This window comes from Quercus robur, chromosome 2 (genome assembly GCF_932294415.1).
Source record: "Quercus robur chromosome 2, dhQueRobu3.1, whole genome shotgun sequence".
Lineage (NCBI taxonomy): Eukaryota > Viridiplantae > Streptophyta > Magnoliopsida > Fagales > Fagaceae > Quercus > Quercus robur.
In genome coordinates, this window is record NC_065535.1 from 59,777,366 (window position 1) to 59,791,645 (window position 14,280).

A 14,280-nucleotide genomic window follows, 5' to 3' on the forward strand; every position below is an offset into this window, starting at 1 on the left:
AACAAGCAGCAACCAAATGCAAAGCAACAAAGTTTTTTATAATAAAAATATTATTTTCACACTGTTTCCAAAGCTACCTCTTATCAATATTAAAAAAAGGGACCAATTTGAATTTTTTTAAGATTGTTTGCAAGCATTATTGATAAGAAGTGATCCGCTTTCAGATTTAAAAAAATAAACGTTTTGCTCAAGTAAACAAACGTGGGAAAAAAAATTCACAATCATATTATAATAAGCATTTCTAACTTCCAAACAAAAATGCGCTCAGACAACACAGCACACAGTAGCCCAGAAAAACCTGTAGCTGCAGGTGGAAGCCAGATACAATTCTCAAATTTTTATCCTAACCTCACTCTTCCTCCACTCAACCTCATCAAGTATCAACGCCTCCTCCAGGCTCCATCACTGCTGCTAAGTGCTGCTGCTGTTCTTTTCCTCAGATCAGATCCGGACTGTTGGTCTATTGCTGCTGCTGCTCCACCTTAGATGCTTGATCACAGTCACACACGGTAAATCTAAGAAATTTCTCTCCTCTCTCAAGTTTAGATTTTTGTTTTTTTTGTCTTGCCAGGTTAGCCCTCTGCCCTCTGCGTTTTTTGATGAACTGTGTTGACTGTATTTCAGTATTTGTGAATTGTGGCTTACTGGCTTTTATTGGACTGGTGTGTTTACTGTGTTGTGTCTTGTCATCATGTCTGTGTGGACCGTAGACTTAGTTGGTGACTTGGTGTTTGTGGTTGTGTGGACGTAGGACCAATTTCAAACTTTGTTTGTAACTTTTTTTTTTTTTTTTGGTTTTAACTATAGAGAAATAAAGTGGTACCAAGATACAGTGGAATGTGAGTATGTGATAGTGAATATCTTATTTGTGAGAGTAGTATTTGGTAGTATTTTTTTTTGTCACTTGTGAGTCTGTGAAGATTAGTTTTTGGTAAGTCATAAGTGACTTTTTTGTGAGACCAATCACGAATTGACCAAGTCTTTGATCAATTGTTTTGGTTTTATCAAAAATTGTCTTTGTCACTTTGTGTGATATGGCTAATATAGTAATATTATTTGTATATATATGATAATATGAACTTGTGAACTTTGTTTTTTTCACTTTACTAGAATGTTGCCTGCGCGTTGCGCGGATAATGCTGTAAAATGGTTTTGGAAATTTTTGTACATATATTATAGCATAAATAATATATATTTTTATTGCTAAAATCACCTAAAATTATAGGAGAAACTTCAGAGCATGTAGGCATATTTTGTTGCGTACCATCAGTTGATCATAAAACAATTAATTGCAAGCATAAATTATGCATAATTGCATATCAAACTCCTTGAACCTATCCCTTGTCATACGAAATGTCTAACGAAGGCATTGATCTTATGAAGCATTTTCAATAATATTTTAATTATAGCCATGCTAAGGTTGCATAGTGATTCATGTCTAGGCAAAGCAACAAACTCACTTTGATATTGTCAATGCTCTCGTGGACAACTGTACATGATACTTGACCAATAGATAAATAAATAAATAAGCAAGCAGCTTCAATGATGATTGAGCTAGACATGATTAGCATATTTAACAATTTTTTAACAAAGGTGTATCAGTATAATATATTTAACAATTTTTTTAATACTTTTTTGAGTTAATATAGAGTATAGGCTAACCTTTAAATAATGGAGACACCACATAATTTTTTTTGCCCACCTAATTCTTAATTTGTACCTTTGCGGTTCTCATTGTTTCTTTCTTTGTTCTTATTTTTAATAATTGAGTTTTTGTTATATAATAGGACATAGAATATGTGTAGATTGTGTTGATTATTTTAAAACTTTGCTTCCAAATAATATTTAACCCCTCAATAGGTAAAAGAAAATTATTCACCTAAAAATAATAACAACTTTCTAACTCATAGTTAAGTTTGTTTGTTTCACTCGTGTCAATTATATAGGCTGCTACATCATACAACCAAATAAAAATTATAAATTTTCTTCAAGCATTTTATCAAACACTATGGATTCAAAATAAAATATATAATTACTCCTAGGCTCTTAGCACTTTGAATCCCACAAAAGTTTTCCCATTGGCATTTTGAATGTGACCCAATCCATATAGATACATGGGTATGTGCTCCAACTACATGTGGCATTGGGGAGCTTGATTTGTTGATTGAGCTTCTTCCTCATTGATCTTTCTACCTGCCTAACAAAACCGGATTATTTACTCAACTTATCTTTGCCCTAGGGTCTAAATAGTACCCAATTCAACTAATTTTCTTTAATCACATCCTCATGTAACATATTTAAATCACTCACCAAAAGCCAAATTATAAATTACAAAAATGGTGTGGCTTAGTAAAAATCTCAACCAGTAAATAGTTCAAATGAAAAGAAACAAACCACCATGTAGTTTGATTATCAAAAACCCATTACCTAAGGGTATGATAAATTTGGGGCCGGTGGCTTTTTCTCCTTAGGTTTAGTGACTTTAGTCCCCGACCAAAATAGGAAAAGTTGAAGCTTCAATCTCCTAGAGTCTGTCTTCCCTCAAACATTGCAAACCACAAACTCAGTACCTAAAATAAAATAAATAAATAAATAAAAATGAAAGAAAGAAACAAAGAGTGAGAGTCGGAATATTTATTTATAGACACTGAGAAAGGAGTTTTTTTCCATGAACTCATAGAGGAATCGTTGATCCATCAATAGAAGGAAGATCCATCAATATATAATTTCCAAAAGAAACAGGTACATTAGTGTGCGTTTAAATTGAAAGGGGAAGTGAAAGATTTTTCATTTTTATTTTTATTTTGCTAGAAGGACTGAAGAGTTAAGAGAGATAATAAGTGAAAAAAAAAAAAAAAATTAAGATGGGTTTGATCTCAGCGAAAATATATTAAAATTTAACAATGCAAATTTTTTTTTTTTTTTTTTGGTGAGAAAGTAACGGTGCAAAACTTGGTCTCACTTTGCCAAGTGCTTATCCGTAGTGTGCATTTAAATTTGAAAGGCAAAGTGAAAGAGTTTTTTTGTTTTTTGTTTTGTTTGTAAGAAGTGAAGAGTTTGGAGAGAGAAATAACTAAATTGATTTTTGCTGAAGCAATAAGTGCTAAACATAAAAGCTACCTTCTTTTAATTTTTGAGGTTGGAATGAAACAACATTGTTTCATAATAAAGAAGATTGCAAAGAACTCATATAGAGCGCCACATGGCAAAACCTCATGCACTCTTGCATGAGGTCTCTGCTTTTATATATATATTGATATATTGATGTGACGTGGCTAATATTAGTAATATATATAAACTTGTGCTTATCTGTTTGTGATTATTTTGGTTTTAGATTTTTTTTTTTTTTTTGGTTGAGAAGTTCCTTGTTTTTAGTTGGTGTATAGAACTACGAATTATGGAAATAATGAGAAACTTTTTTTTTTTTTTTAATTTGTAGATCATGAGTAAGTCCACTACAATATTAAATTTTTTCAAAAGAAAAAATCCAAATAATTCCGAAGTCATAGCTGATGATGCAAGATTGCCAACCCCTAGCGTTGAATCCGTTGATGTCCCAGTTTCTGAAAATCTCCAAACTGAAGTTCCAAATGTTACCTGGTTCAAATGTCACCTGCCCCCCCGGTTCAAATCCTGGTTCCGACCCTGTAGACAGTAGCCCTGAAAAACCTGTTGCTGCACGTGGAACCCAGATACAATATCAGGGTCCTGGTTCAACAATTTGTTCACATCACAATCTGCAGCCAGGCACAAGTATCACCACTTGCACACACACTCTCTCTCTCTCTCTCTCTTTCTCTCACACACACACATTTTCAAGATAAATTTGCAGCCAGGTACAACTTAGTTAAGTTCTATATATAATTTAGGCAAGCATTCACTTCATTTAGAACAATATAGTTGACATGTTGTATCTTTTCTTGGCTGGTTGTTATTATATTCTAGGTTTTTCAATTGATACATTCAAATGGCTAATTTGAAGGTGGTCTTCTAAATTGGCCATTTATGCTTTTTCGTCACTATTGGGAGTATTGAAAAATTAAGGGAAAACAATGGAAGAAACATGGATTGAAGTAGGCTTAGATGCGCAAAGAATTTGTTTTCTTTATTTGGATAAGTCTCTGAATTTCTCTTTAAGGTCTGCAACAATCTGTGAAAAAAATGAATAGAATGAATATTTTATAAACAATGAAGAGATACCAATGAAAATACGTACACCTTTGAAAGGTGACTTGTGACCTTTGAAAGGTCACTTATGAAAAGACATAACTTTTAAAACTCCGTGAGGACAGCTACTAGGTTTTGTTTTTTTTTTTTTTTTTTAATGAGATTTACAGCTACTAGTTTTTAGGAAGAGAAAACATTCATTTTGGCTCTTATAGTTCATCATTACCCTAGAGCTTTATTGGATGCAATGGAGCAAAATGCGAAAAAGGTAACCAGTCCTTCCAAGGGTTTATTGCAAAGTGAAGATTTGTATCAGGTAGTACTATACCATTCTCCTTTTTTTCTTTTCTTTTTTTCATATTTTCTTGGTTGAATTCTCAATTCGTTCTCCAACAATGTTGCAGTATATCCTGGAGACTAGTGTGTACCCACGAGAACCAGATTTTCTCAAGGAGCTAAGGCATGTCACTGCTAGTCATCCAAGGTAATTGTCCTCTAACCTTTTTTTTTTTTTTGGAGAAATTTTCTTAACTAACTTGATGCTAGTTCTTTCGTGTACTTTAGTTCTTGACTTCTTTTTATATACTCAAGCTCTTGTCAATGTAATTTTATAGGTGTTTAGAAACCTCAGTGTTAAATGAAATTTCTGAATATTCCTTCAATAGAGCAACGCCACAAATGGTGCAATTAGAAGTTTATTATCCTGAAATGACTTCAATTATAAATGGAACGCACGTAAACTATCAAACTGTTTAAAATTTTCTAGAATTATGAAATGCCGAAGGAAATGGAACAAATTTGTTCGTGCGGTATTTGAATACCACCTTAAGAAATGGTGTATTAGACAATGGATGACGAGCATATAGCAAATCATCTAACTGGTTCAATACTTGGTTATAGCAACAACTCATGGCTCAGTTTAAAATGACTTAGTGGGGACTTTCAAACATTTTTTATTAAAAAAAAAAAAATCCAATGCAGGAAAGTGTAGGAAAATGAGGATTAACAAGAAACAAAAGTATAAACTCTAGGCTTTACCACATAGAATCTGCCTAAAAACCTTAGGCATCAGTCACCACCTAAAGATGTTTGGCATCACCACCAATCGAAGATAGAGACATATTCTCAAAACATAATTTATATTCCAAATCATACTGCCTTCCACAATTACAAGATCACTACTTTAAATGGTTTAGGGATTACACCAATAGAAAATACCTAATTAAATCCCTTAAAACCCTCAACATTAAACCCAAATTTAAAATTCAAATTCAAAAATAACATCTTAAGGTTGTTGTTTTAGTGCTCCCTGCATCAATATCTCTCTTCATTCAAAAAAATAATTAGCTTGTCAACTTCTAGGGCTAGGATGGCTACTGCACCAGATGCAGGTCAGCTGATGGCCTTGTTGTTGAAGCTAGCAAATGCGAAAAAGACAATTGAACTTGGAGTCTTTACAGGATACTCTCTTCTCCTCACTGCTCTTACAATTCCTGAGGATGGAAAGGTCTGTAATGAGTATTCTTCGGTGATAATCTTATCTATCAAACTGCTTATGGTTTGCCAAATAAAACTGCAGATTATAGCCATAGATGTAAATCGGGAGACATTTGAGATTGGGTTGCCAGTAATTAAGAAAGCTGGTGTTGCCGACAAAATTGATTTCATTGAGTCTGAGGCTTTACCAGTTCTTGATCAGCTATTACAAAATGTAAGAATGACCCTCCCTATATTATTAATCTTTTCATGATTGTCACAATATGATCTCATCAATTTATTATCCACAGACCACAATGAGGTCTTCACATTTCTCTTTCTTTCTTCTTCTTCCTGTTTTTTTTTTTTTTTTTTTTTTTTTGGGGGCGGGGGGGGGTGGGGGTGGGGAATTATGCAGCCTGAAAATGAAGGGAGTTTCGACTTTGCTTTTATCGATGCTGACAGTGTGAATTATTGGAACTACCATGAGAGGCTGATGAAACTGTTAAAGGTAGGTGGCCTAGTTGTCTATGATAACACACTCTGGAAAGGAACAGTAGCAATGCCTGATGCGTTGGTTCCAGAGTTCTGGAAACAGGAGAGGGAGTTGGCAATTGAGCTTAACAAATCATTTGCAGCTGATCCTCGCATCCAAATTTCGCATGCTTCATTGGGTGATGGTATCACAATCTGCAGGCGTATCTACTGAATGATTTCTTCAGACTTCTCTGCATTTTTCTTGCTTTATGAGTTTGAATGTAATAATTGAACCTCAACTACCTCGCTTAGATTAGTACTCCTTTAGATACTAGTTCTCATATAAAGAAAAGTGTGTGGTTTTAGAAACATCAGAAGCTGGGGTTGCTAAAAGAACAGATGGCTTCATTCAGGTCTTCCTTGTGGACCAAAAAGAACTGTTGCCATTTTCTGTTTTTAGCTACTATTATCAGAAAACAGTATATTTTCCATTGTGAGCTGAAATCATCTTCAACAAAGGACTCTCTCTCTCTCTCTCTCTCTCTCTCAAGTTCCCCTTTTGTTTGAATAAGCCCAAGGTTCATTCTTATGAATTTCTCCACTTTTTATCCAAATGATAATCTGTTCTTGTATACATTGATGACAAATTAAGGAAGATATACATCATGCCAATGAGGGTACAACGCCTGCTGCTTTTTGCAATAAGTAATTCAATCCCAGTACCTGTATTTTAGCCTAAATATAAATGGCCTAGGCTGCTTTTCTGTGTTACTGAATCTGAACTGTTGGATGTTTTGCTTCGTCTCCCCCTCTTTTTAAGTAATACGATTTGAATCTATTGTCCAAACACATAAGGCCTTAATGCCCACAATTTATAGACTGTTCTAGACATTGTTGATTGTTCTTTCCCCAATGGCAGAAGACAGCTATCTTCTTAAAGTGCCATTCCTACTTTTAATCTTTGATCACACAGAAGTATGGTCATCTAACTTAACATGCACAAACTCACATATCAGTAAGTATAGTATAATATTAATGTCCTGTCATTACTAGGAAGGGGTAGATTTATAGACAGCTGAGCCAAAGAGTGAAGTGTTGCGATGTCAACTGAGAGTTCGTGTCTCCTGCTTAACAGGTGGTATTATTTTCTCTGGTATGAATAAAGCAACTTATTCATTGAAAAATAAAAAATAAAAACAAAGCTACATTGTGTTTGTAGAAAAATTTATAATGCACGTTAGAAGAAAAGTTGAAGGCATCAGCCAAAGAAATAATGAGACATAAGCAAAATACAAATTATTGATGATGTTACCAACTTTTTAATTTATAATCAAAAAATTATTTCCATACTATTCTCCCAAGGTCCCTCTAAGCACTTGCCATTTTTTTATATTAAAAAACAGGGAGCACTAAGAATTTTTAGAGATTGTTTGGAAGAATTATTGACATGAAGTGATCCAACCTCAATTTTTCTTTACATTAGTCGCAAACCTGAGCGCAGTGCACAGAAAAAATTGATAATTTATTTTTTTAAGTGAAAAATGAAAATAGTATATGAGACTTATAAGAGTTAGTCTCAAAACTTCTTAAAATGATGTAATTATTTTCTAACAAAGTATGGTTGATACAATATGTTAAATTTTCAAATTAAGCTATTTATATTTGTTATTTGAAAGTGTTTGAAATTTTGTAAGTTTTTTTTTTTTTTTAAGAAAATATAGTGCATTTTACATTCAATATTATCTAAGACGAAGTATTTTGTAAATAATATAATGTGTAGTTGAAATTTGTTGTTAGTCTTCCTTACATACAATTCATCCTCTATTAGTTTGAAATGACCTAAAGAATAAGTAAATTCATCACTTATTTTAGGGAAAAAAAAAAAAAAAAAACTTCAATAACATAAGAAAAATGTAATTTTATCAACAACCCACCAACATTATGCTAAGAATGTGACATAATTGTCAATAAAGCAACTTCTCTTTCTACACAAACATCTCCTCCCAAAGCATCACCAAAGTGAACGAAATTGATTGGTGTGGACTGAAATTGATCGAACTGGACCAAAATATATCAAAATGCTAAGCTGATGTGGTTTAACAGGAGTATAGCAATGTTTTATCTTTAAATATTACAAGCACATTAACTTGAAATACTAAATTTTGGGATGAATTTATAATTGAGTTTTTAGTCATGTCACGTAAATTCAAAATGGCAATTAAGGCTACGTTTGGATAGGGCGTTTGCATCTGCGTTTTCCCTTTTTTTTTTTCACGCATTTTTGAGCTTTTTGAGTGCTGCGGTTACTGTTCATGTACTGTTCAATGAACAGTAACTGCAAATTTTGACTTTTCCAATTTGTTTCAGCCAATCACAGCACATCGTGTACTGTTCACGGACCCACAAATTTCACTTTTCAGCAACTTTTTCATTAAAAATGGGTCCCACGATACTATTCACACATTTAAAAATTATTTTGCTACAGTGTTTTTCAATTTTCAGTTTCAGTTTTCAATTTTCAGCTGTATCCAAACGGACCCTAAGTTACCAATCCCAAGGGAAGCCAATAAGATATAACAACATAGAAAAGAACATCAAAATGAACATAAATTCTTAAGTAAACACATTGTTAATAACTATATTAGACAAACTTAATTATAAAATAGGAACTTCAAAATAAAAATAAAAACAAAACAGTTAGATAGTAATTACAACGGTTAAGTGCATACAGGGCACTTATCATCCAAATAATTTTTTTTTTTTTTAAAATTGTATATATATCATTAAATAATTTAATGAAATACAAATAAAATTAATAAAAATCACATTCCAAAAAAATATTATTTTTAAGTAATTTTAGTTTTTTCATTTTATATTTCAAGACCGAATGGACCGAACTGGTCCGAATTGACCAAGTGGAATGAATGGGACCAAATAAACCAAGGTTGACTGAACAGAACCATAATGGGTTGAATTGGACCGAAGTAGACTGAATGTGACCGGAATGTACCAAAGTCGCCTGAAATGCTACATTGATGCGGCTCACGAGAGGGTTTAGCAACAATAAATGTTCCGCTTCAACTTTTAGTAATATATAGAATATAGATATAGAAACTTTTTTTTAAAGAAAGTTTTAAAAAACCTTAAGTAAACAAAATGAAAAAATAACAATAATTTTTTTTTTTTGAGAAACAAAAAAATAAATAAATAACAATAATAATTCGCAACTTTCCTGTAATGGTCTAATTTGCAAGGAAGGTTTTTTAGGATATAATTTTAAACTTTCTCATGATGCATAATCTTGTTAAAAATACAGTATGAGATTTAAGGAACATATTTTGTACAAGAATTTTATCAGTGGTGAATAAAACGAAGCCTTAATTAATTCTGTTTCTACTGGAAAGCATGATACAATAACCACTGTAACGTCCAGACAAAAAGGGTTTCAGACAGCAATGATTGACAGATAAGTCAACTGTCAGCCACGTAAAGTGTTAGTGTTAGACAGTAGCCCAGGAAAAACCAGTTGCTGAAGGTGGAACCCCAATTCACACCACAATCTGCAGCCAGGTACAACCACTCTCTCTCTCTCTCTCTCTCTCTCTCTCTCTCTCTCTCTAGAACTTTTACAAGATAAATCTGCAGCCAGGTGCAACTTAGTTAAATTCTATATATAATCTTGGCACTTATTCACTTCATCTAGAGCTATGTGTTATATCTTTTTTGGGGTGACTGTTACTATATTCTAAGTTTTTTATGTGATACATTTGATGTATATATATGGGCATCATATTGAATTTTGACTAATACAGTCTTTCTTTCTTTCTTTTTTCTTTTTCTTTTTGTGTCCTTTGTTTTCATAGGACCCCTTTGGTCCAAGTAATACAGATGTTTTATGAGTAAAAAATGATACATCTATGAGAAATCGAAAATCATAATGACTTGAGGTTTTGCATCTGACAATATTGAAATAGGAATGCCAAGAAGTAATAGGACAAGATAAGCATTAAGGTGCAATACATTGTGCTGGGAAATGACTAATTTTGTAGGATAGTTGTATCATAGATCATGATGTTAATTGATTTGTAGTAATGACCTAGGCATTTTGCAAAGGCTAGGAATTAACTGCCTCCAATAAGTGAACTAGTTGGTTTGAATTGCGGTGTTGTTCACAAAAAAAGAGTAACTGCTTGATGAGGCTGAAGGAGTTGATTCAGTCCGTTTTGCCAGGATAATCAACATTTATTCCTGATGTCATATATACGTTGAGATTTCTATGGCTCTATTCTTGGCAACACTTTACAACTGTTTAGTTTGCTTTCAATGAGAGAAAAGAAAAGAATTATGTAATGATGTTTGGTTATGTACAATAAATGGAAGGAAACTACAGAGAAAAAAAAAATTAAAAAATTATTTCCAGTAACTTCTTTTCTTGTTACCAACTTTCAATCCAAATCTAACCTATTGTGGAGAGAAAATTTCTGAAATTTTTGAATAATTTTCTTCTCAATTACTAAGCAAACAATGAAACATAAGCTAAACTGAAAACCTCCATTTCTTTTCTTTTCTTCGGTGTATACTCCAAAGGTAGTGCCAAGAAGGAGATTTACATATTTTCCTTAGCTGACCCCCTTTTTTTCATTCAAGTTTGGATCTACATATATATATATATATGAGGTTTTATAAATTTCTTTCTCTTTGAAAACAATACATTGCTGGTATAATACATCGTTGTCCTTTCTAAATGATATAATTCTTATAGTGAGTCCTCCTCATTTACCTCTTTATAGGAAGCAATGGAGAAAATTGTGGGAAAGGTACCTCACAATATATTGCAGAGTGAAGATTTGTATCAGGTAATGCACCATTTTCCTCAACACCCCCCCCCCCCCCCCTCCCACCCCCCACCCCAAGCAGGCACTTTTGCCATTTGAATTCTCAATTTCATTCTTCAATGATGTTGTAGTACATACTGGAGACTAGTGTGTACCCACGTGAATCAGAATTTCTGAAGGAGCTAAGGCATGTTACTGCTAGCCATCCAAAGTAATTGTTCTTCTTTCTTATGAACTTGATTCTAGTTCTATCTTCTACTACAGTTCCTGACTCCTTTTGTATATTCTGACTCTTGTCAAGGTTATTTTTTAGGTGTTTATAAACCTCAGCATGAAATGAAATTTCTGAATATTCCTTTGATAATGCAAAAGTAAAACCACAAAAATGATGCGTTCTAAGTCCATAATCCTGAAATCACTTTAGTTATAAATGGATGCCATTTAAATTCTTAAACAATTTCAAATTTCTAGAATTATGAAATGCCATGTGCACAAACAGACTTAATATGGGTTGCTTGGGTGCACACAAACCTTTTGAAAGGAAAAAGTTTTCAGATTGTGAAGATTCCTCAAGAGAACAGTTGGGGATGGAGGAAAACCATAAGGCTTAGAAGTACAGCAAGGCCATTCTTGTAGTTTGCTGTGGAAGATGGGAGAAATATTCAACTATGACGTACAGTTGGCATTCTGAAGGAGTTTGGCATTCAAAATATGGATTTAGAGTTGTATATGATGCATCCAGCAGTATGAATACCCCAGTCTCAGGTGTGCTGCAAGAAAGAGATTGGATCTGGAAGCCTGTAAGATTGGAAGCTCTAGTATCAATTCAAAACAAGCTTCCTCTGATTAAGAAGAGAAGGACCAGGCCATTTGGATTCCATTCCAATCAGGAAAATTCACTTGTGCAGAGACATTGAATGAAATTAGATCCAAGTGACCAGAAGTCAATATGGTTCTCCATTGTTGTCCCTAGATATGCTTTTATTGGCTGGTTAGCAGACAGAAGTAGGTTGGTCATTCAGGATAGGCTGCTGCAATGGGGTTACAATGGTGATACGGCTTGTATTTTCTGCAGGAGATGCTTCCCACTTGGAGAGCTGAAACAGTTGATTGGGGAGAAAAGAGTTGTTCTTTTCAAGCTAGCTTGGAATGCAACTATGTGCTGCATCTAGCTTCAAAAAAATGCAAGAATTCAGTGAGCAAGTTGAAACAGAGGATGGTATAGGTCATACTTATCAGATTGGAAGTTAGTGCCCATGTGGAGAATAGAGGGAGCTATTGTATTCAATCCTTTTTTCTTTTTATAGGTAAATAGCAGGAAGGGGACTGGTGGGGTTTGAACCTCAGTGCCTAGGCACCATAAGAGGTGTTGGAACCACTGAATCTTGAATAGAGTCCTATGTTGTGAAGAGGGAATCTCCTTTATATAGATGAAAAAATATATTATAAGTGAGGTGTAAATGGGGAATCAAAAGATCTAGAAAGTGAAGAGTAATTTGGTGTTTGTGCAGTAGGTTAGTAAGGTAGCCAAAGTTGATTGTAATAGCAGTTAAATTTAACTAGTTTGTACAAGTGTAGAGTGTTTGCAGCTTAGCAGCTGTGTACTTTGCTTGTAAGCATGTTTCTTTGTTTTGAATAAAGTCACTTGTTCATCCAAAAAAGGCCATGGGAATGAAATGGAACAAATTAATTCATGTGGTATATCCCACTTTAAGAAATGCTGCACAAGACAAAGAATGATGTGCATATTGTAAATCATCTTACTGATTCAGTAGTTGGCACTGAAAGAATTAGTGAAGTTGTTTATAGCACCCATTCTTGATTATGCCTTCAAAATGACTTGGTGGAGAGTTTCAAGCATTTTTTTATCTCACAGATTCCAGAAAGATAATTAGCTTTTCATTTTTAGGGCTTTTTACTCTACTGCACCAGATGTAGGTCAGTTGATGGCCATGCTGTTGAAGCTAGTTAATGCAAAAAGGACTATTGAACTTGGAGTTTACACAGGATACTCTCTTCTCCTCACTGCTCTTACAATTCCTGAGGATGGCAAGGTCTGCGATGGATAGCTTTAGTGAGTATCTTATAGTTACCTATAAAATTACTTATGGTTTGCCATACATTACTGCAGATTATAGCCATAGATGTAAATCGGGAGACATTTGAGATTGGGTTGCCGATTATTAGGAAAGCTGGTATTGCAGACAAAATTGATTTCATTGAGTCGGAAGCTTTACCAGTTCTTGATCAGCTACTGCAAAATATAAGGATATATTTCCTTTTATTATTAATATTCTTTCCTGATTGCCACAATATGATCTTATTATCTCTATTTCCTCTAGTTTTAAATTTTATTCAGCTCATCAGTTTACTACCACAGTAAAGTCTTCAAGTTTCTCTTTCTTTTTTGCAGCATGAAAACGAAGGGAGTTTTGACTTTGCTTTTGTTGATGCTGACAAGGTTAATTACTGGAACTACCATGAGAGGCTGATGAATCTGTTAAAGGTGGGTGGCCTAGTTGTCTATGACAACACACTCCGAAGAGGATCAGTTATGATTCCTGATGCATTGGTTCCAGAATTCGGGAGAGAGATAAGGGAGAAAATAATTGAGTTTAACAAATTAATTGCAGTTGATCCTCATGTCCAAATTTCACATGCTTCTTTGGGTGATGGTATCACAATCTGCAGGCGGCTCTAATGAGGAACGGTTTGGAAGTTGAAACTTCCCTGCATTGTACTTGTTTATGAGTTTGAATGTAAACGCGCCTGAATTACCTCGCATAGATTGTTACTCCTTCAAATATTAGTAGTCATATGAAGACTGAAAATCAGTTTGTGATTTTGGAATCATCAGAGCCTCAGGTTACTAAAAGTACAGGTGACTTCACCCACTTCTTCCTTATGGATAAAAGGGGGTGGGGATGGTTTGACAATTTCTGCCTAGCTATTATTATCAGAAAACAGTGTATTCCATTGTCAGCTAAAATCTCTCTTTTGTGAGGATGCAATTATTGTAGCTTCATTGTTTTATTTTTTTGGGATAAGTAATCCAATCCGAGTACCTGCATTTTTACATTAAATGGCCTAGCTACCTTTTCTGTGTAAATAAATTCACACCATTCAATGTTTCTCTTCCTCCTCTCCCCCTAATACGAGTTGAATCTATTGTCAGTTGGATTTGAATCCATCGTCCTCAACACAAGTCCTTAATGCCAACAATTTATAAATTGACCAATTCATTGTTCTTTCCCAAAGCCTAAAGACAATTGTCTTCCAAAAGTGTCATTCCTACTGTGATATTTGATAGCACAGAAGTATGGTC

The 14,280-nt window shown here is 33.9% G+C and overlaps 2 protein-coding genes across 9 annotated transcripts; both read left to right on the top strand.

Annotated features, from left to right (window-relative positions):
- Positions 1-244: 244 nt before the first annotated feature.
- LOC126714284 (probable caffeoyl-CoA O-methyltransferase At4g26220) lies at positions 245-13,966 on the top strand. Of its 4 annotated transcripts, XM_050414371.1 has the most exons (7): positions 248-500; positions 3,800-3,836; positions 4,399-4,483; positions 4,572-4,651; positions 5,530-5,674; positions 5,747-5,878; positions 6,062-6,638. In XM_050414371.1, the coding sequence occupies exons 3-7, from the start codon at positions 4,415-4,417 to the stop codon at positions 6,350-6,352; spliced, it is 717 nt and encodes a 238-aa protein (XP_050270328.1). In that variant the 5' UTR covers positions 248-500; positions 3,800-3,836; positions 4,399-4,414; the 3' UTR covers positions 6,353-6,638. The 4 variants fall into 4 exon arrangements, with proteins under 4 accessions (XP_050270327.1, XP_050270328.1, XP_050270329.1 ...); XM_050414370.1 differs by lacking the exons at positions 3,800-3,836; positions 6,062-6,638 and adding an exon at positions 13,369-13,966 and having other exon boundaries at positions 245-509; XM_050414372.1 differs by lacking the exon at positions 3,800-3,836 and having other exon boundaries at positions 248-509; positions 4,383-4,483.
- LOC126714289 (probable caffeoyl-CoA O-methyltransferase At4g26220) lies at positions 9,460-13,362 on the top strand. 5 transcript variants are annotated; one of them, XM_050414380.1, is made up of 5 exons: positions 9,460-9,690; positions 10,911-10,976; positions 11,087-11,142; positions 12,865-13,009; positions 13,087-13,362. In XM_050414380.1, exons 2-5 carry the CDS (start codon positions 10,917-10,919, stop codon positions 13,336-13,338), a joined length of 513 nt encoding a protein of 170 aa, XP_050270337.1. In that variant the 5' UTR covers positions 9,460-9,690; positions 10,911-10,916; the 3' UTR covers positions 13,339-13,362. The 5 variants fall into 5 exon arrangements, with proteins under 5 accessions (XP_050270337.1, XP_050270334.1, XP_050270336.1 ...); XM_050414377.1 differs by having other exon boundaries at positions 9,488-9,690; positions 11,087-11,166; XM_050414379.1 differs by lacking the exon at positions 9,460-9,690 and adding an exon at positions 9,714-9,769 and having other exon boundaries at positions 11,087-11,166.
- Positions 13,967-14,280: the final 314 nt, after the last annotated feature.

Coding starts and splice junctions, on each gene's coding strand:
- LOC126714284 (XM_050414369.1), top strand. CDS start 487: ATGCTTGATCACAGTCACACACG. Junction 5,675..5,746: donor CAATTCCTGAGGATGGAAAG/GTCTGTAATGAG, acceptor ATAAAACTGCAG/ATTATAGCCATAGATGTAAA. Junction 5,879..6,061: donor TTGATCAGCTATTACAAAAT/GTAAGAATGACC, acceptor GGAATTATGCAG/CCTGAAAATGAAGGGAGTTT.
- LOC126714289 (XM_050414377.1), top strand. CDS start 10,917: ATGGAGAAAATTGTGGGAAAGGTACCTCACAATATATTGCAGAGTGAA. Junction 10,977..11,086: donor AGAGTGAAGATTTGTATCAG/GTAATGCACCAT, acceptor ATGATGTTGTAG/TACATACTGGAGACTAGTGT. Junction 11,167..12,864: donor GTTACTGCTAGCCATCCAAA/GTAATTGTTCTT, acceptor TTTCATTTTTAG/GGCTTTTTACTCTACTGCAC.